This window comes from Pelophylax lessonae, assembly GCF_965119305.1.
Source record: "Pelophylax lessonae genome assembly, chromosome: 7".
In the NCBI taxonomy this organism is placed as follows: Eukaryota; Metazoa; Chordata; class Amphibia; order Anura; family Ranidae; genus Pelophylax; species Pelophylax lessonae.
The window spans coordinates 220,520,863-220,543,744 of record NC_138774.1 but is presented as its reverse complement, the minus strand read 5'-3'; the positions used below and the strand labels follow the sequence as shown (position 1 = coordinate 220,543,744).

Genomic DNA, 22,882 nt, shown 5'->3' with positions numbered 1-22,882 from the left:
AAAAATATTTAAAAATCAAAATTTTTCATCCTTTTAGGTCAATTTGTATCCTGCTACAAATTTTTGGTAGAAAAAAAATCCCAATAGGCGTATTTTGATTAGTTTGCGCAAAAGTTAACGCATCTACAAACTAGGGGAAAGAATTAGGTAATTTTTTTTTTTTTTTAGTAGTAATGGTGGCGAGCTATGATTTTTAGCGGGACTGCGACATTGTGGCGGACAGATCGGACCCCTAACTGACATTTTTGACACTTTTGGGGGGACCAGTGACATTACTACAGTAATCAGCGCTAAAAATATGCACTGTTACTGTAATAATGACACTGGCAGGGAACTGGTTAATCCAGGGGCGATCAAAGGGTTAAGTGTAAGCCTAGGGGGTGTTTTCTAACTGTGTAGGGGATGGACTTGTGGAATCAACACAGAGACCTGTGATCCTAAATAGGAGGATCACAGGCGCTCTGTGTTCATTCCAGAGAGAACAACGGCCTGCTGTGTTTACAACAGGAGACCGCCGTTCTCTCTCCATGGGAAGAGATTGCGGGTGTCCGGAGGCAATCGCAGGCACCAGCCCCATGGATCGACTACCCCGCTGGCGGATGCGGGGGGGGGGGGCGCGCCCCCAGGGTCGCTTCCGCGGATCGCCATACAGGTACGGCGATTGGTACAGCCGAGCCAGGCTTGTGGTCGGCAAGTAGGTAATGCATAGATTGGATTAAGATAAAAAACATTCTGACTATACAACTACTTTAAGTCTAATGCCTCGTTTCCACTGAGTGGTACGGTACGGTTCGGTTCAGTACGGTACGGTTCGGAACGGTACACATTGCGTTTCCTCTGCCAATAGTACCCTTTCATGATAGGCGTGGTGTAGCAGGAAAGCTGTGATAGACGATTCTCTGTCAACCAATCAAAGTTCTGCAGAGCGTAGCTCCACCCTGTTGGTACGGTACTAATGTGCTTGGTACCCCAATGAAAGGGTTCCAAAAAAGTGGTACGGTACGGTTCGGAATTAGGGTACCATTCATAATGGAAACGGCATAAATAGCGTACCGTACTGAACCGTACCAGAAAGCCATTAGATTACACAGCTCTCTGCTCTATGCTGTGTAGTGGGTAATGTCAGTTTCCCATCCCCTGCTTTCTGGACCTGAGAATATAATCTTGATCTGCGTACTTTGAACAGCTGTACAAGACAGAGGGCTGCAGATAAATAGGTACAACTTATTGTATGAAGAAGGATTTATTCATCTATGTGTTTCACCTGATGCTAGTCACTTCAGAGGATATATGTAAGCATTTACAACCACTTTACTTTTTCTATTTTTCTAAGAGATGAAAACCAATGTACTGACATTTTCATGGATATACTGATTTGCCATGGTTTTACATCTTGATCTACTTACTATAGTGTGTTTTCCTGATGCAGGTGGGCCCAAAACAATAATTCGCGGCACTGTAAGGCAAAAAGAATAACAATCATCAGAAATGCATATCACATTAACATAGTTCCCAGCAGTTGGCAGGCGGTAATAAATCATTCCCATTAGACCCCGCCCCCACGGAGCTGGCTTCACACCAAGAATCTGCTGCAGCCAATTCACACACTCACAAGTTCATCCACCAGTATGTTTCCAGACTGTCAAATCCTTGGCATCCAAAGAAAAGCCTAAAGTAAATCCACGAGGTAAGAAAAATGGGGGCTGTCATTGCTGACTTGCTTTCAAAAGTGCAATCTCCAAAGCCATCAACTGAAATGTACTACCTAATGAGTCACTGACCTGGAACGAGTACTCTGCATGTAAGGTCTGCCAAGTCTGCACTCCTGCCTACACGTTTTTTTCCAGGTCAGTGACTCACCTGATAATGAAGTAAGGATTAGGTTTACAACATCGGAGTTTACACCTTTACAAATGTTTCAGCATTGGCAGCTTCCATATTTTTATTTTCACATTTTTATTTTTCCTTTAAAGTGGAACTAAATCCACTGATTTAACTGTTAAATAATAACTGTTAGAGTTACTAGCGAACTTATGTTATGCTCTCAAAGGAACTATCAAGTCATCAAATGGTTGGTGTCATAGCTGATCACATATGCAGGGCTATAGCATCTGCAGATCAATCAGACATCAAGATGGCGGCTTTCTTGGTTGTAAAGGATAGGAGTGTTTAGTTCCTCTTCAAGGATGATATACTGTACGTCCACATGGAAAAACACCATTCTGACCACCATAGTCTTTTATATATGTAGCATCCTCCTAGATAGGTGCTAGGAAGGAGAGCAGTTTGCTCTGTCTGCCGAACAGGGGAGCAGCAGGCAAATCATAGTCTGATCCATCTGCTTATCAGGGGAGCCTGATCAGTAGTTCTGCCTGTTGCATGTGTCCTTGTGTGATCCATCTGGGCTGAGGGAGTGTCCCCACTGTATCTAATAGGGGAGCCTGTTGGACAGTGGAGGAAACCCAGCTAGTGACACACAGGCTTTGTAACTATCCCAGTGGGTTGGCACAAACAGTGGTGCATCCTGGGATATGTTATAAAAGCCAAGGGCACATGTGACAGGGTGTAGTTAGGCGGGAAGCCAGGTCCCGGGAGGAGGGTAACAGCTGTCTCTCCTCCTGTCTGTTGTGGAAGGTGGTCACAGGCAGTCGGCCTAGTGAGCCAAGAGTGTGGTGCTGAGCCAGGAGGTCCAGGAAGCTGACAAGTGGAGTTGGAGGCTGAGCAACCTTGGAAAAAACAGTACCGGGAGGCTTTCCAGGGGTCTGCCCGGGAAAGAGGACCGCTCCAGTGGAGAGTCAGTGGACATGTGTCAGTGCACACAGCAAATGAGAAAGGGGGTGTCAAGTTAGAACCCTGAAGAATAACTCAAACAGGATCACATTACCTATCTTCACTTCTGTGGCAAGGTGAAGCAGCGGCCTTGCCGCACACTAAAGCTAGTCGTCCTCAAGATTGTGCATAGTTCATAGTTGGAGTATCCCTCGCATCACTTCTCCTATCCCAGTTCCAAATAAAAACACAAAAAACCAACATCCCCTGGATTGATTATTGACTTAGCCAAGGACTTAAATGCTATTTGTCTGCTATCAGTTGGTAAGGGTAACCCAGGGGAACCCAGAAAGTGCAATTATCAGTAGTCCTCTAGGGGACAGTGCTACATATAATAAATAGTATTAAAGAAAAAAAAAACCCTTACCCTGATGTGAACTCCTAGTCATGTGACCAAATGTGATTTCATATGTGATAGCATGTGATTTCAGATTTTAAAGGGCATCACAATTCAAAGTACTCTGCTGCTTTGCTGCCTGACTGTGGCTTCTCTATCCTGCCTAGACATATAGTCACATGAACAGCCATCATTGGAGCCCACCTCCTCCATTCACATAAGCAATACTATAGCTACGCTACTGTCTACCAATCAAGTGTTAAGGTGCTCCGTGCTCCAGCTCCTGGTTAATGGCTGATGATCTACGGTCATCTGCTTCCTGCAAACATCAGCTGGCACTCGCTGTTACACAGGGGCGTACCAAGGGGTTGGCTAGATTGGCGCCCGCCAGGGGTGCAAGGCTGAGGGGGGGCGCAAAATAAAATTGGCAGTGTTAGCAGTGATTTTTGTGCCCTTTGCTCAGCCTGCACCCTCGGCGCCCCCTCTCTCTCTCTGTGTCACCCCCTCTCTCTCTCTCACCCCCACACTCTCTCGCTGTCACCCCTCTTCTCTCTCTGTCACCTCCCCTCTCTCTCTCTTTGTCACCCCCCCCCTCTCGCTGTCACCCTCCTTCTCTCTCTGTCACCCCCCTCTCTCGCTGTCAACCCCCCCTCTCTCTCTCTCTTGGTCACCCCCTCTCCTCGTCACCACCTCTCTCTGTCACCCCCTCTCTTTCTGTCCCCCCTCTCTCTCTTTCACCCCCTCTCTCTCTGTCATCCCTCTCTCTCTCTCTGTCACCCCCCTCTCTCTCTCTGTCACCCCCCTCTCTCTCTCTGTCACCCCCTCTCTCTCTCTGTCACCCCCCCCCCTCTCTCTCTGTAAACCCCCCCTCTCTCTCTCTTTCGGGGGGGGGGGGGGCGCCGATACAGTTCCTCGCCAAGGATGCTGGAGACCCTAGGTACGCCTCTGCTGTTACACCTACCCTTGTGCCACTCTGTGTCATACTTACTCAGGTTGAAAAAAGACACAAGTCCATCTAGTTCAACCAAAAAAAAAAAAAGCATAAGATCCCATATACACAATCCCATACCCACAGTTGATCCAGCGGAAGGCAGAAAACCCCAGCAAAGCATAGTCCAATTTTATACAGCAGGGGAACAAAATCCTTCCTGATCCCCCAAGAGGCAATTGGATATTCCCTGGATCAACTTTACCTATAAATATTAGTACCCAGTTATATCATGTACATTTAGGAAAGAATCCCGGCCTTTGTTTAAGGAATCTACTGAGCATTCCCCATTGGGAGAACACAGTGATTAATGCAAGCAGTTTTATTATCCACTAGCAATAATCCCATGTAACATCCAACAGGCTGGTTATACCCAACTTAATCGATTGATCAACTTGGTTACATAATCAGCCTGCCCATACATGGTTAGAATCCCTGCTGAACCAGTCGAGATTCGAACCGTCAATGGCCAGCTTTACACCAAATCCTTCCACAAGCTAACTTTTTTACAGCCTCATTAGCATACAAGGAAACCTAAGGTGGAACATTGTAGTACTGGAGTAATAGTAAGGCTGGCTGCCATACACTGTTCAAATCCCAGCTAGTTCAGCAGGAACCGGCAGCCGATTGTACCAAGCTGATCGATCGACTTGGGTACAACCAGCCTGCCGGATTCTCTTGTGATTATCGGAAGCTATAGCTGCTAGCGATAATCACTGTCTTTCCCCGAACGCTACCGCCCCCCATGCCGGGAGAAGACAATTGCTAGGCAGGAGGGATTCCCCTGTCAGCACTGTCTGCGTAGATGAGGGGAATATTGCAAAATTATTTCCTGAAATCCGTGGTTGCAGGAAAGAAATTTGCACCGTGTATGGCCTGCCTTGCAGAGGTGGGTTTAACCACTTGCCGACCAGTCATGTTGACTGTACTGCGGCAAAGTGGTTCGTTATCGTTTGGCAACATAGACCTACGTCACCAGACGATCCCCTCTCTCGGCGGCGCGCGCGCCACCGGAGGCTCGCTCCCGCTGTATTCAGTTACAACGGGAGTCGGGCATGGGGAGGAGCGGCGGTGATCACCGCCGCTCTTCCCCGATCGTCGGGGATCGAGTGTGGAAATCCGCCCGCTTTGTTTACACTTATCTCCTAAGTGACAGGCAGGGTCAGATTGCAGGGTTCAGCATAGCTGAACCTGTGATCTGTCCCTGTGTCACTCAGTCACCTCCCCCCACACACGTCAGTAAGCACCAGGCATATATTAACCCCTCCCTCTCCATTAAAAATTGACCGCTTCCCTGCCAGTGTCATTTTTACAGTAACAGTGCATATTTATAGCACTGATTACTGTAGTAATGTCACTGGTACCCCCAAAAGTGTAAAAAATGTCAGTCAAGGGTCCGATCTGTCCGCCGCAATGTCGCAGTACCGCAAAAAAAACGCAGATCGCCGCCATTACGCGTTATAAAAAAAAACACCAAAAATGACAGAAATCTTTCCCTTAGTTAGTAAACGCAATAATTTTTGCGCAAACCAATCAAAATACGCTTATTGTGATTTTATTTACCAAAAATATGTAGCAGAAAACAAATTGCCCTAAAATGATAAAAAATTTTGATTTTTTTTGGGGGGAATTTCATACAAAAAAATGGGAAAAATATTGTTATTTTTTCAAAATTGTCGCTCTTTTTATGTTTATAGCGCAAAAAGTAAAAATCGCACAGGTGATCAAATACCACCAAAAGAAAGCTCTATTTGTGGGGAAAAAAAGGGACAAATTTAATTTTGGTACAGCGTCGCACGACCGCGCAACTGTCTGTTAAATTAACTCAGAGCCAAATCGCAAAATATGGCCTGGTCAGGAATGGGGTAAAACCTTCTGGTCATAAAGCGGTTAAAAATATGCTCATTGAGAATTTTTTTGTCAGACATGTAGCTAAATACATTTTGGCCTAAATATATGACAAAAATTGAATATATTGAATATTTTTTAACTGTCAAAGTAGAAAAATATTGTTATTTTTTCAAAATGTTTGCATTTTTTTATTAATACAGCAAAAAATAAAAAGCGCAGAGGTGATCAAATACCACCAAAAGAAAGCTCTTTTTGTGGGAAAAAAAGGACGTAAATTTCGTTTGGGTATGGCGTTGCATGACCGCGCAATTGTCAGTTAAAGTCACACAATGCTGAATCGCAAAAAGTGGCCTGGACGTAAGACAGCAAAATCCTCCGGTGGTAAAGTGGTTAATATAACCCTTAAAAAAAAAAAAACACAAAAAAATTAACAGCAAAAACACAAGGGCATTACATAAGACACCTGTAAAGCTTCAAAAAGCAACTGCTGAAAATTCTGAAAATTGTTAACTGTCTTTTTCTGACATCACGAAAAGTGGAATATTCTAAAGATGAACAACCACTGCAAAGTTTTTCAAGCTCCCAAAATACTTTTGCCAGATCTTGACATAAAGGGGTTTTCGCCTTTATAAAAACTTGATCTCCTTACTTAGAAGTGCTTAACATTGATTGGCCTACAGGCTTCACAGTATTGGAGGCTACCCTTTATTAAACTCATGGTTTCTCACCACCCGACGCAGCGCACCTTGAATTTCCAACTGTGCGTGTTGGAATAATTTATTAACATAGCCATGAAAGAGTGCTCTGTTGCCAAGATTAATCAACTTCTGCAAAGCACATCAAAGGAAATCAAGAAACCTCTCCATCCACAGATCCTTTTGAGGTTTAACGAGGAAGGAGATTTAAAATTCAAAAGAGAATCCTCAAGGTATTGGATCTTTTATGCGCTGCATTTTTTTGGACAAACGTTTGATAAAAAAAAGGAAACACTCTATTATATGCTTCGTATCATGCTTTAATATTGCCCCGGGCTACTGTAAATGTTCAGTTTGTACTAAATCGGCTTTTTTTTTTTCAGCGGCATTTATTGGATAGAGATGAAGGAGGCAGTGGACAAGTATGAACGATTTAATTCACAGTACAATTAAAAATATATTCGGGTTTTATTTCAGAAATTATAGGAATTATACGTAATTATTTTAAAACAAACATTGCCTAGTTGTTACCACAGAAGGGGGTACTTATAAGCCTTCTCTGAAGATACTTGGACCATATACAGTATGAACTGCGTTGAATTTTAGGGTTTTCAAATCCTTGTTTTGATTATGAAAGGCTGGGATGCCATATCATGTTCACACTTTGGCAAAGTTAATGGTCGGAATACACGATAAGAAAATCGGCCGAAAATTTCCGTTCAGCGAGCGATCGGACGATATTCTACTCGTTAATGCCCAGCCATCAATGAGCGATATCGATATTGTGAACGAAAAATACCGTTTGAAAAACACGAATTCTATACATTGGTGTTGAGGTCGTTCAGTTTAAATCTGTATAACCTCATCACGCATGCCCGAAAATATTGATGGTCGGCAGGCAACGGTCGGGCGATATTCGGACCATGTATGTTGGCAACGTTTTTGACCGACAAATACTTTTTCAAAAGTCGGTGGTCGAATGATCGGGCGATATTCTAATTGTGTATTCACACCATTACACTTGCAGCTGAGGCATGTTTTTACTGCCTTCCCAAACAGGTCCCTGTTAAGCTGTAAAGGTAGTGGACAGAGGTGTATTCTGAGGGGGGAGGGGGGGCAATCTGTGCGTTGATCCTCTGCTAATCAGAGCGGAGTAGGTGGATGACACATTCGTGCCCACTTATTATCTACAGAGCAGACACGGGCAGAGCCCGCTCTGTTCTATTAGTGGCCAGGAGTAAATTAACTCTGCTGTCTGTTTACACCCAGCTACCTCTATTGCTCCATCAAAACGGAAGAGGACAGAGTCCTTTCCTGTTTTTTTAGTGGGCCTGATTGGATCAGGAGGTAAGCGGGTGTAAATGGTCACCCATCTGCCCATAGGTATGAATGGACTTTACAATCAGGTCTGCATGAATAATTGACAGGTGGACCCAATTGGAATGCCTGTCCGAAAGAGTCCTAATTGAAAAAGCTGAAGTTAGAAGCTGATTGGTAGGTATGCACAGCTGCACCAGAATCTGTGTGCTCCAGTTTTAGTAAATCTGCCCCTTTGATTGAACCCAACCCACTGGAAGCAATGCACTCCCTGTGAGGCTGATATCTTATCTGAGCAATGGGAGCTTAAATCTGGGAGCTTAACCACTTGCCGACTGCCGCACGACTATTTACGTCGGCAGTCAGCCCCTCACAGGCAGAGTAACGTAGGGCTACGTCGCTGTCCTGTGAGGGTTTTGGGAGCGAGCGCGCGCTGTCGGAGGCGCGCTCCCGCGGACCCCCCCGTGCGTGTACCCTCACTGAAGGTGCACCCTCGCTTGTTTTCAGTAGCTAGGGGTTTGGCCTTTCTGCAAAAAGGGGATGAACAGCGGTTGGCTTTGTAATGAAACTGGAAGCTGCAGCAGAGTGTGTGGGGTTATGCCTACAGGGACAGCCCCATAGGCGTGGTAAAGCTTTTTCCTGCTTAGTGTCCTATTCCTGATGGGAGGAGCATAACCCAATGGTCTAAGAAGATATAGAGCTGTGTCTGTCAATGGATGATAGAGAAATAAAATTTCTTTAGCAGTTAAGGCCTATTTGTGTTCTGCTACATATTTTTGGTAAAAAAAAAAATCTCAAAAATCTTATATTAATTGGTTTGCGCAAAAGTTATAGCATTCACAAAAGTGGGATAGATTCATGGCCTTTATTTTTTATTGTTTTTATCAGTATTGGCAGTGATCAGCGATTTTTAATGGGACTGCGACATTGCAGCGGACAAACCTGACACTAAGTGAGTTTTTGGGCACCAGTGACACCAGTACAGTGATCAGTGCTAAATATTATGCACTGTTACTGTATAAATGACACTGGCAGGAAAGGGGTTAACATCAAGGGCGATCAAGGGGTTAAGTGTGCTCCTAAGGAATGTTTTCTAACTGTGGGGGGAGTGGACTGACGGCAGTAAGAGAGAGATCTGTGTTTCTGATTACTAGGAACACACAATTTCTCCCTTCCTGTCTGACAGAACAGACGTTTGCCTTGTTTACATATGCAGATGGCTGTTTTGTCAGTCTCCTTGACAATCGCAGAAAGGCCGGCGGCGATCGCGCGGACTGGCTCCCGCTGTGTCTAATCAGACAAAGCGTGCTTTTGGCACGCGCGCTCCCCCCAGAGCCTTAAAGCAAAATCACGTATATATATATATATACGCGATTTTGCGTTTAAGGGCCACCATGCCACAGTATATGTACGGTGGGCGGCCCTTAAGTGGTTAAAGTGGATCTTTACAAACACAATTTAATTCATTTTAATATTCAAAGCAAACTCCCCCATCCATCCATGTCTCCATGCTTTATTTTGTTTGGAAATCACTTTGAAAAAACAACCCCCTAGCATTTCTGGCCGTGGCCATCTTGAGTAAGGGCAAATGATTCATGTAGTATTTACTTCCAGAGTGACGTCAGATCCAGTGGTTGGAACGCATGCTTTAGCTTGCAATTGCTTTTGAATTTGTATTTAGTTTTTAATAAATGAGACAATATTACGCTATGGGAGCCTTTCTTTTATTTCCATAAATACATCTTGTTGAGAGCCTTGTGACCGAAGGAGAGGAGTCATATCTATACATTGTGCTTTAGGAAGCACTACATGCCTGTTAGAATCATACTGTTGGTAAGTGGGGATTTCAGGAGGGAAGCAGGGAGTGCCACTTTGAATTTACCAGAAGAACTCGTCAAGCACTGACACTTTGATGGCACTTATGGACTTTTTTTTAATGCACTGGCACTTTATTTAGCACTGCATTATGTAATATTTATTAGATGTTTTGAATATAGCGCTAGTTCACCTAATTTCTGCTAGCATTATATGAGGTATTAATAACCTTTTTTTACTTTAGAAGCAGATTCTCAAATATTCACAATTTTGGATTCACACAATGAACACATACTAAGCACTTTTATACAGCACCTTGGCGCGGGTATACACACACCTTTTTTAAGAAGCAGGGAGATGCATGCAGTGCAGATTCCTCTCCAGCAAGCAACACAGTGCAAATCTTACTCTGACTCCTGTGAGACTAGCAGCCACTGGTGCCGCTGCCTTTTACACTGCAGATATACAGCTATTAGGCTGTAGTCACAGGCACATGCAAAGAAGCACGCTGCTATTACAAAAGCAGCTACTTTTTAGGGTACTGCTTAGGCAAAATGTCTATTTCATGATGTTCCATAATATTGTAGCCAATCTTCAGTTTCTGATATAAGGTCCATTTTAACCCTCTAACGCCTGACCCTAACCTTTATTTAACCCTAACACTAAATTAATTTCTTAAATTATATTTATTTGTCATTTGTAGTTAAATAGGTGGCAGCTCACTTCATCGTAGAAGGTTAATAGATTGGTTTGGCAAGAACGATTTTTCATGAATCCATGCTGATTACTACTAATAATACCGTTTTATTACTAAAGTCTTGTATGTGGTCCCTTAAAGAGGAAGTAAATCCTCCTCTACAACTTGTACCTATAGGTAAGCCTATGATAAGGCTTACCTATAGGTCTTGTAAATATCTCCTAAACATGTACTGTTTAGGAGATATTTACCTTACATGCAGCCAGTGACGTCACTGGCGCATGCGCTCTAAAGGAACGGCCGCTTGTGCCGTTCCTTCAGAGTCCCGTGCCGTGACTGTCAGCTCTCGCGTGCGTGAAGACGGGCGACTGGACATGTCGCCCGTCATAGAGGTGAGTGAGCGGCACGGCGGGGGCTCGTTCTAAGGTAAGTATTGCATAATGAGCTAGTATGCGATGCATACTAGCTCATTATGTCTTTCTCTTGCAGGGTGAAAAAAAAAAACATGCGAGTTTACAACCTCTTTAACATCCCCTCCAAAATCTTGCAGACTACTGATGTTAGGCTGACCGGCCTATAGTTACCCGGGATACATCTCGGCCTGTTTTTAAATATTGGTACCACGTTGGCTTTTTTCCAATCAGCTGGCACCATACCCGTCTGTAGACTATCCTTAAAGATCAAGAATAATGGTCTGGCAATCACCATAATGGTCTGGCAATTTGTAAAAAAAAAAAACAACAACAAGCAGCAGTGAATTCTGTGGCAGCCTGCTAAGTGTGCTCCCTTTCATTGCAAGGTTTGAGAGTTGATATATGATAATATATGACAATAAAGTTTCCAAGATTCAAAATGTATACAAAAGTTCTATGTTTTGAAATGTAACTTTATTTATTAAATCAAGCACCCCTCTTTAATGGGATCTTCATCTTCTAAGGAATGCTTTTGTCCTGGTTTCTTACTAAGAAAGCTAACATGGATGCCTCCTTCGGGAATGTTCGTGATAAATATTCAAGCATTTCAAGTGGCATATCAAATAAAATGGTGGTGGAGAAACAACACATTGTTTAGAGCTAATTAAGCCTCATTTTTCTTGCATGTTTTGTTTTATTTATTTATTAATTTGCATCCGTTCACCAGAGAGTGTTTTCAAAATAGATTTGAGGGTTTTTTTTTGTTTTGCGCTCAGGGAATTGTACTCTTTGTTTATGCACATACTACTTACTCCCAGACATTCCATTCCAGTTTTACAGGAAATAAAAGAAATATATGAGGGTGCGTAATATGCTGAACGTAGCAGAGACTCATTATTTCTATGTGGCCTTTATTTATAAAAGTGTCTGATAATTACGAGCAATGTTCCTGATTTCCAGTATAACGTCTCATTGCCCAAATGGAAATAATGAGAACCCCTGGTGGTTGAAGGCGTTCCTTATCAGATGGAGAGATTTCTTCGACCTATAATTGTGCTTTTCTTTTTGTATGGAGTAAAGCAACCTTTCTCAACCAGGATTACCTGGAAGCTTGGGGTTCCTCAGAAATTGCTAGGAGCTATGATCAGTGGCAGACGCATCTCTCACCCAATGGTGTCGCATAGTTATGGCACCAATGTCACTCAGCAGATTCAGCAGCATGGGACAAGTGAAGCTTCTCCTCCCATATCCCAGGTAAGTATCCATAGGCATGAATTATTTATCTGTGACCCAACCTTATTATCTATTTGGGACAAGGAACATCCGAGTTGTATTTATCAAGTTTGAACAGAAGCACTTTATATGAACTTTGGATATTTTTTGAAAGGACACTACCACTGTTTTTTTATCACTAAGCACTATTTATATTATCAATTGTTATTTATAAGCTATATGCACGTTTTACCCACATTATTGATTTTGCTCTGAAATTTAATTAGTATCATACATTTATTATCACTTGTGGTAACCTTTTTAACACTATTGCACTTTATTAATCACTGGAGTATTGGATTACATTTAATATTAAGCAAGCGCTGTACTTTGGCCGCTTGACCAATCACTGTACAAATTGTGAGTAAAAAAGGAATGGACTAATTCACAAATCTCATTTTATTCACAATATAATATAGATAACATATCAAATGTTGAAAGTGAGACATTTTGAAATGTCATGCCAAATATTGGCTCATTTTGGATTTCAGGAGAGCTACACATTCCAAAAAAGTTGGGACAGGTAGCAATAAGAGGCCGGAAAAGTTAAATGTACATATAAGGAACAGCTGGAGGACCAATTTGCAACTTATTAGGTCAATTGGCAACATGATTGGGTATAAAAAGAGCCTCTCAGAGTGGCAGTGTCTCTCAGAAGTCAAGATGGGCAGAGGATCACCAATTCCCCAATGCTGCGGTGAAAAATAGTGGAGCAATATCAGAAAGGAGTTTCTCAGAGAAAAATTGCAAAGAGTTTGCAGTGCATAATATCATCCAAAGATTCAGAGAATCTGGAACAATCTCTGTGCGTAAGGGCCAAGGCTGGAAAACCATACTGGATGCCCGTGATCTTTGGGCCCTTAGACGGCACTGCATCACATACAGGAATGATACAGTAATGGAAATCACAACATGGGCTCAGGAATACTTCCAGAAAACATTATCGGTGAACACAATCCACCGTGCCATTCGCCATTGCCAGCTAAAACTCTATAGGCCAAAAAAGAAGCCATATCTAAAGATGATCCAGAAGCGCAGGCGTTTTCTCTGGGCCAAGGCTCATTTAAAATGGACTGTGGCGAAGTGCAAAAGTGTTCTGTGGTCAGACGAATCAAAATTTGAAATTATTTTTGGAAAACTGGGACGCCATGTCATCTGGACTAAAGAGGACAAGGACAACCCCAGTTGTTATCAGCGCTCAGTTCAGAAGCCTGCATCTCTGATGGTATGGGGTTGGATGAGCGCGTGTGGCATGGGCAGCTTACACATCTGGAAAGGCACCATCAATGCTGAAAGGTCTATCCAAGTTCTAGAACAACATATGCTCCCATCCAGACGTCGTCTCTTTCAGGGAAGACCTTGCATTTTCCAACATGACAATGCCAGACCACATACTGCATCAATTACAACATCATGGCTGCGTAGAAGAAGGATTCGGGTACTGAAATGGCCCGCCTGCAGTCCAGATCTTTCACCCATAGAAAACATTTGGGGCATCATAAAGAGGAAGATGCAACAAAGAATACCTAAGACAGTTGAGCAACTAGAAGCCTGTATTAGACAAGAATGGGACAACATTCCTATTCCTAAACTTGAGCAACTTGTCTCCTCAGTCCCCAGACGTTTGCAGACTGTTATAAAATGAAGAGGGGATGCCACACAGTGGTAAACATGGCCTTGTCCCAACTTTTTTGAGATGTGTTGATGCCATGAAATTTAAAATCAACTTATTTTTTCCTTAAAATTATAAATTTTCTAAGTTTAAACATTTGATATGTCATCTATGTTGTATTCTGAATAAAATATTGAAATTTGAAACTTTCACATCATTGCATTCTGTTTTTATTCACAATTTGTTCAGTCTCCCAACTTTTTTGGAATCGGGTTTGTAAGCAGCCACTTCTCCACTAACAACCAATATAGGGGACCCTTGTCCCACTGACTAACAATATATAGGGGTCCTATTCTGACTGACTACCAATATAAAGGGGTCCCATTCTTACTGACTACACTAAAGGGGTCCTCCTCTCAATCTAAGGGGCAGAGGGGCGTTAAAAAAATTACACATTCATACTTTCGCAGGTATATGCAGCATTGATCCGATGCTGCATCTGTCCTCTGTCGCCTCTACACCAAAAACTGAGTGATCAAAGACCATCGATCATACAGTTCATGGTCTTCAGTGAGCAGAGAGCCAACGACTGTCAGTCACTGGCTCTCTGCTCTGCCCCTCCAGCGCTCACTGGAGCACCAGGCTGTGGAGGGGGTGGGAGCGGCCGGCTCAGACTCTCAGTGGTGTGCTAAGAGGCTGAGCCAGCTGCCGGTCAGGCATCTGAGTGGATCCCAATATTAAAGTCCGGATCCCTCTAGACTTTGGTCTAGATGGTTCTTAGTGGTTCTCAACCCCTGTCCTCAGGACCCACTTACAGGCCAGATTTTAAGTATTACCTTGGGGAGATACAGACTAGAATACTGCAATCACTGAGCAGCAAATGAGATCACCTGTGATGTAATTTAGCTATCTTGCAAACCTGGCCTGTTAGTGGGTAGTTAGGAGTTGAGAACCACTGCTCTAGAGTCTGAACCAGCTGAATGACGTCAGCTGACAGCAGGCATTAGCCCACTGTTGTCAGAATACAGGTCACAGGAGTTCAGAACGAAGTGCACCCCTGTGACCCACCGAAGACGTATGCTCATAAGAGCTTTGGCCCTACTTCTCCTTTAATAATCATCTTTGGGTGTCAAATATACGCCAAGTATAACACATTCTTTATTATTTTATGACGTCATATTCCCACCATCTACATATACTTTTGAATAACGACATAGCAGCAAATCCAATATACATGCAAAATGGGGCAAAGGGTCTAGCATAAATAAATGTACTAATGTACGGAAGGGATAGCATACGAATGTTAGACCCTATGCTTTACCTGATTGTTGTTTTTACCATTTTGCATGTATATTGGATTTGCTGCTATGTCATTATTTAAATGTAGATGGCCTGGAATATGAGGTCATTATGACATCAGGAGGCATGGCTGAGTTTATTTTTTGCTCACTGATTGGTGGATGGTTCTTTAAATATTTTCTGTTCTGTATCACACTATGTCATATGCCTGATGCAGGGGTCCTGCAAGGATCCCAAACGTTGCTATCTGCTGTAACGATGTGATTGCTGAATAAAGCTTTGGACCCGTTCTTGAAATCCACGGTGTGCTGGTGACATTCTCTTGCTTTGACATATTTCTACAATTTGTAATTGCACAGACCATTGCTCTTATTCATCTTTTAAAGAGGAAGTAAACCCGCTGAAAAAAAATGTGAAAAAAAAAAGAAAACCTGTAAAGACAAAGGCATAATGAGCTAGTATGCATCGCATACTAGATCATTATGAAGTACTTACCTAAAAACGAAGCCCCCGCAGTGCCGACAGGACGGCTGACACATTTGGCCATCCTGCTTCCTGGATCGCGTCCTCCGGCCATCTGATTGGCCGGAGGCGCCATTACATCACTCCCGCACATGCGCGCGGGAGCTGCCGTTCACGGCACTGGGCTCTGAAGCGGGTGGCCGTTCCTTCCGAGCGCATGCGCCGATGACGTCATCGGCTGCATGCACTGTAAATATCTCCTAAACGGTGCAAGTTTAGGAGATATTTATAGCACCTATAGGTAAGCCTAAATATAGGCTTACCTATAGGTTAAAGTCTTTAAAGTGGGTTTACAACCACTTTAATAAGCAGCAGTAATAACCTTTGTCAGTATGCTAATTCTCTCCTTTCTTGATATGCTGCAGAGCCTTCTCCCAAGGGCTGAGCCATGCTGTATGACCAAATACTTGTAGAACCTTATGCTGGCCATACACTATATGAGAAACCAGCCAAAATTGGGTCTTTTGGACGGTTTGTTCGTTTTTCCGGCCAGTTAATGGGCACAAATCAGTAATGTTGTGACAGTTTTGAGCCAAAAAAACCGAAGGACAATTTTCTGGAAATTTTCTGCCGCACGAACTATAAATTGAAAGGTTAATGTGTTTCTCGTGCAAACTGTTTGCACTAGGTATATTTGAAAAAAATGAACAAAAAAATGATTCATTTATGTCCATTGCAGTGTTAATTTTGGCAGAAAATTTCAATTTAGTTTTAGTCTTAGTCTTAGGACTAAAATGGCATTTTAGTTTTAGTCCAATTTTAGTCTTCTGCAAGTGTTTTAGTTTTAGTCGTATTTAGTCGACTAAAACTCCAGTACATTTTAGTCGACTAAAACGTCCTACATTTTAGTCGACTAAAACGTCCTACATTTTAGTCGACTAAAACGTCCTACATTTTAGTCGACTAAAACTCATTTTAGTCATCTATAATCGAATGGGTGTAGTTCAATTGTAATTTGTAATGCATTATTTAAGCATTTCTCTACAATTTCCAAACTCATTATATACTACTGCTGGTCCTGGAGTGAAAAATGTAATATGTTATTATTTATGGTATTAAGCTTTGAGTATGCACCAGTGTTAATTTTGGCAGCAAATTTCGATTTAGTTTTAGTTATAGTCTTTTGACTAAAATGCCATTTTAGTTTTAGTCGTATTTTAGTCTTAAGACTAAAATGTAATTTTAGTTTTAGTCGTATTTTAGTCATCTGAATTGTTTTAGTCGTATTTTAGTTGACTAAAATTGTGTTAATTTAGTCGACTAAAACGTTTTATTAGGTTTTAGTCGACGAAATTAACACTGGTCCATTGAACAATTTATCGGTCATTACATGTTGGCACTATCGTTTGCTCTCACGGGCGAGTGTTTGTTTTTCGAAAATTTGTTTTAACCAGGGCTTTTTTTCTTAGAAAATAGGTACAGGAACCTTAACCACGACCACCCAAACTTTATCAACTCCGAACAGCATCAAATAGTTGGTGTGGTCAAATTTTAGGAACAGTAAGAGGGTCCTAAAGGGGCATTAAATACCAGGAGTGCAGATTTCAGGAAGGTGGGGGGGGGGGGGAGTTACATACAGAGCGCAGAGTTCGGGGGTGCGCTATATACATAGTAAATGAAAAAGGTTGTAGTAGCGCCAAACACTGGATGATAAAATATCAATAAGAATCAATAAAATATCAATGTAAGATGTCCACAGAAAGTCCCAAAAGTCCAAAAGATGGAGGAATAGTGAAGACAAAATCCCAACTTCCGACTGTGCAGATGATAAAGAGCCAACACCCAAACGTGTAGTATACACCAACTGCTTACCAGATGACAATGGATACAGGGCAGAAGCTCAGAGTATACCATCAGACAAGGGATAGTTCAAATCGTGTTGTCACATCAACTCCAATATACCTGGTATGTAAATGTGTAGGACAACTGCTACTGTTGTGGAGCTTTCAGCACTTTTCTCTGAAGAAATAGCTGTTTGTTTCATTTGGTCTTTGCAAGACTGATTCCTAAACAGGAGGGTCAGCACTCATCCCGAGTGCTGACCCTCATCTTCACTATTCCTCCATCTTTTGGACTTTTGGGACTTTCTGTGGACATCTTACATTGATATTTTATTGATTCTTATTGATATTTTATCATCCAGTGTTTGGCGCTACTACAACCTTTTTCATATGCTTACTTAGTTTGTAATCCACTATTTAGTTGGCTGCCTTCACTCATATGTGTCTTTGTGATCTTTCATTTTATCCTATATTGTGTTTTACTGTCCGAGCGCAGATTCTTCTATATTTTTTTACATGCTATATACATAGTGCAGAGTTCAGTGGTGCACTGCATACAGAGTGCTGAGTTCGGGGGTGCACTATAAACATAGTGCAGAGTTCAGTGGTGCACTGCATACGGAGTGCTGAGTTCAGCCTTTTTCAACGGCTGCTTACCTCTGCAACCCCCCATCCACATCTCACTTTCAAACCTCTTCAGCTCTGACCTCTGCATGCAACCCCCCTCCACTGCCCCATTTTCTCCTCTCCTCCTTAAAAGCTCCACCATCTTCCACATGTCTTACTTTTGTTGCTGTATTAAGCTGAAGCACCCAGTTGGTTCTATTACCTCCTCACACACTGTAGTTAGCGCGGCCTCTCTCAGTTGTGGGGAGATCATCCTAAGGGGGTGTCAGCATCGGCACTGCACCCTGGGCACCTGCATCTCCATTGTCCCCATCATGCACTCAGTGGGAACCACTCAGGAGATCAGATCTGTGGGAGCCGTTGGGAGACAAACTGTCACTTGTAAACACAGAAGCTGGACTTCTGGGTTTACAAGTAATATTGGTAAGCAGGGAGCAGAGTTCCTGAGCCAAAGGTGGTGGAACTGAGTTCCACCAAGTTCCAGCTGAAACAAAAACGCCCTGGTTTTAACGATTTTTCATACAGTGTATGGCCAGCATTACTTCCATTACTTTATCAATGCCAGAAAAACTGTTAATTGATTAACTAGGTTAATATTAGCATTTAAACATAGGTCCAGTTTAAAGAGAACTTGTCACCAATGGATAGTTGTAATAATCTGAAGCTCCTCTTCCGAATTGCAATAATACTGTAGACTTTCTTCTTGAGGATTATTTATGATTACTTACTTGTATTTCCTCCCTGACAGAATAGAAGTATCACATTGAATTTTACAACAAAGGTGTTGTCAGACTTACATAAAAGAAAACTACAGACTTTTTCATTAATAGTTTTATCCTCCTGCAGTTATCAGCAGGCAGGAGACAGGCCAGCCTCCACAGGGACCTTCAGCCTGACACTAGGGGGAGAATACAGCTACATAACTGTGCACATAGCTATCCCATTGGATGCAAGGCTGCATGGTCATAACAACCTAATAAAATGTCCCTAGTACATCACTGGGATGTTAGTCTCCTGCGATCTCCCTTCACAGATTGTGGAATGTAAAAAGTGCCTCTCGAGGATGATCTTGGCAAGTAGGCATTGATTTAAAGCTAGTATCAGCACCACTCTCCCAGAGGATTCCAACATGATGGCAGCCATACTGTAGATGCACCACTTTCAGGTCCAGTGAGGAAACCCCTTGCACGTGGGATCAATGTCTTTCAGGTACTCTCAGCATTTCACGGTCATCAGGCAGGAGTCTCTATTTCAATAATGTGGACAAAGGTTTGCTTTATAACTGTAGATTCAGATCCCTGACTGGTTTTCATCAGGATACTTTTTAAATAAAGTATACTGATATTGCGTCAATGATATTGAAGGTCAATAATTGCACACATACAAATATATCCCACGAGAGCAGAAGTAGAACAACCCCCCACTTATCCCATAGCTATCCCCCCAGAGTAGGAAAAGGATGGTCCCCCCTTTTTTTTTTTGCTGCCTGTGACCAGTTGGTTGTATTTCCCTTTATTTCCTGTCCTGGAGACACCAGGGGAAGTTAAACCAAATAGGTCCATAGAAGAGATTCACTCATAGACAGCTGTCACTGAAACAGATGACTCCACTGGAAGATTTCTTCTTACCTCCTGTTCCAGTGACAACGGTACATACAGCAATTGCTTAGATGAACGGTAAAAAGTCAGGATTTCCATGATTGTGTGTCCTTGTGAGAGTGGTCAGCAGGGCATAAAGTGAGGGTTAATTTCCCCGGTGGGGAAAGAGACAATAATAAAAAAACTTGACCGGGGTTCTAAAAGTTTTCTAAGATACTGTATAGCAAAACACTTTAAGGATGTTAACGCTTCAAAATTAGATTCTAGATATAAACATGTCTGAAATGATAAATCATTTTATATTACTATGTAATATTATAGATAATACACATATGGTCTATCTTAAAAAAAAAAAAAAATTACAGTCACCTACACTATTTTGTCAAAAGTATTGGGACCCCCAGCCTTTACACTAATGTGAATTTTAATGGCATCCCAGTCTTAGTCCGTAGGGTTCAATATTGAGTTGGCCCACCCTTTGCAGCTATAACAGCTTCAACTCCTCTGGGAAGGCTGTCCACAAGGTTTAAGAGACTGTCTATGGAAATGTTTGCCCATTTTTCCAGAAGCGCATTTGTGAGGTCAGGCACTGATGTTGGAAGAGAAGGCCTGGCTCGCATTGTCCGCTCTAATTCATTTCGTTTTGACAATATAGTCAGTGCTGTATCTTGGCCTAGGGCAGCACTTTGCAGGGGGGCAGCAAAAAAGCTGCACCCCACATGGAAAAAAAAAAAAACAGCCTCCTCCTGGCTCCCGCACGAAAAGGGTCCCCACCGGCTTGCACTACAATTTTAGTATAGTGCCAGTCCTATGGGGCAAATCAGTCTGGCACCCCCATAAAGCAGTCACACTGCTACCTGCTGGTACTGATGGGCACTAGTAGGCTTCACTGATGGCCACTGAGGAGGTGGCACTGATAAGCTGCACTGCTGGGCAGTATTGAGGCTGCACTGATGGGCACTGATAAGGCAGCACTGATGAGGCTGGACTGATGGGCACTGATAGACTGGTTGTGGTCTGTGGTTTACAGATGACAGGGCATGTCATAAACAGGAAGGGGTGTGGCCTTTACAGGAAGAGGTGGGTCATATTTAAATTAGGGGCTGCACAAGTTTAGTTTGGCCTAGGGCAGCACAAAACCTAAATACACCACTGAATATAGTGCAGCCTTTCTCAACCTTTTCAACACAGACAAACAGTTGAAATAAATTTCTGGTTTCGGGGGAACTCCTGCTAAAAATGAAAAATCTACAACTCATGACACATTAGTGTGACAGTCAGTGGAAAGAATGCTCCTTACTCCTGCCATCATTGGGAAGATTTACCCCCTTACAGATATCTAAAAGGAACAATGGTGTCACTGGAAACTTATCTGAGAGGTAGAAATAGCCCATTGCTCAAGGAACCCCTAACAACCTCAGGAGGAACCCTGGTTGAGAAACCCTGATCTAGTGTATTCACAGCAGTAGCATCAGGATAAATCTCTGCTGTAGTGCCATTAAACCACCAGTGGGAGGCAGAAGAGTACACAGATCCCAACAGATCCAATACTCAGCCCTGCGCTGGCTGCATCTGCTATTGCTCTCATATCTCAGGCTGCTGAATACATCCCGCACATGTACACACCTGCTATTCCTTTATCCGAGCTGCCACTGAGTTTAGAATTCATTAACTCTAATCCAGCAACTAACTAACTCATGGATGCCAGCAACCAAGGAGATGTTAGCGCAGGCAGGGAGAGAGGCCCAGTTCACTTCTGACAAAAAGCCATCATTACGAGGCTTAAAACAACACAGCCAACCGTATGGGGAGCAGAGAACATTAAACATTGATAAGTGAAAACATCTGCTCTCCGAGCTCCCTGCACTCTTCAACAGCCAGTACATTCTATTAGGTTTCTGGACCGATCTACTGTGGTTTGACATTGTTTAAAGAGAATGTATGTGTAAAAATGAAGAACAACACGCTATTCCCAGAAGCTGCTTATTACATCTAATACGGTCATTAAATTATTCACTTTTTGAAGTAACCACCCCAGACCCGATGTCACAGGTCAAGATCTGCTCTTTCACAAGTTTTCGAAATTCTCGTCTAAAAGTCCTTTGGTACCCACATTTTTCTGGTAATTATACATATTAGGGTACAATATTAAAAATGAAAACTGAACCTTAAATGCATACAGGAACCCACCTGTCCAAGGCTCCTGATTGGGGAAAGAGGATGGGTAATGGTGCTGGACTCCATGAAGTAAAGCTGAAGTTTAGGTATGGCAATTATTAAATAATTACATTGGTCCAGGTTGGATTATTAACTGTACTGTATATTAGGGATGATCGAACGGTTCGGGTCGACCATCGGTTCGACCCGAACATTGGATGTTCGATATTGGGCCGAATACCGAACTTTTTGCGGCAAAAGTTCGGTATTCGGCCACCAGAACCGCCCAAAATGCACTGGGACAGGAACTGGGCTTTAAAAGCCCGTGATTGGCCCAGAAACGTCTGCAAAAGCCAATGAGGGGGCAGGAGTCTCCTAGGAACGTGATTGGAGTGACTACGGGGACCAGAGGCCAATCAGGAGTGAATACGCCCCACACTATATAAGATGGCCCCGCCTAACCCCTAGCACAGTTATCCAGAGCCTGTTGAAGAGAGTTGAAGCAGTTCTGTCTGACTCCTGCTTGCTACACTACATTTCCTACATATCGAGTGGTTCTAAAGCTCCATATAGCAGAATTGTATTTAGCTTACAGCCAGTGTAGTTAGATACAGCGATTGTGCTGGTTCTTAGAGTTAAAAAAAAAAAAAAAAAAAAAAAAAAAAAACTTAAGGGACAGTGTCAGTCTTCTGCTGTATGGAGCTTTCTATTTAGTGGAAAGGGATATCTAGTGTAGTTAGGGAACTTTGTACTACATTAGTTAGATTTGAAAATTTAGTTTCTGTAGGGAAAGTGTGAGGGTTCTGTTTAGTGAGCACGTGGCACAGTGCTGCTGTATCACAGCAGGTATACGTGCTTGCTAGGCAGCAAAATACAGTGACAACTTAACGCCTGTTGTTCAAAGCGTTAGGTGCACTGTACAAAAGCCTTTGCAACTGTGCGTGACACGGAACTGCTGTGCTGTATCCAGCGACAACTGTGGGTCGCATAGCAGTGTGCGTTTTTCACCGCACACAGTTGCCAACGCATCAGTGACAACCTAACGCCTGTTGTTCAAAGCGTTAGGTCCACT

At 42.8% G+C, this 22,882-nt stretch overlaps 2 protein-coding genes across 2 annotated transcripts in view; one reads left to right on the top strand and one right to left on the bottom strand.

The window, feature by feature from the left end:
* Positions 1-22,882, top strand: part of SPACA9 (sperm acrosome associated 9) — a gene marked incomplete at its 3' end in the record, with an annotated part of 375,668 nt that overhangs the window by 230,324 nt on the left and 122,462 nt on the right. The window contains exon 3 of the mRNA XM_082264224.1: positions 7,084-7,143. The remainder of the gene's footprint in view (positions 1-7,083; positions 7,144-22,882) is intronic.
* Positions 1-22,882, bottom strand: part of AK8 (adenylate kinase 8) — a gene marked incomplete at its 5' end in the record, with an annotated part of 296,745 nt that overhangs the window by 225,462 nt on the left and 48,401 nt on the right. The window contains one exon of the mRNA XM_082262784.1: positions 1,407-1,456. Coding sequence (XP_082118910.1) covers positions 1,407-1,456 — 50 coding nt within the window. The remainder of the gene's footprint in view (positions 1-1,406; positions 1,457-22,882) is intronic.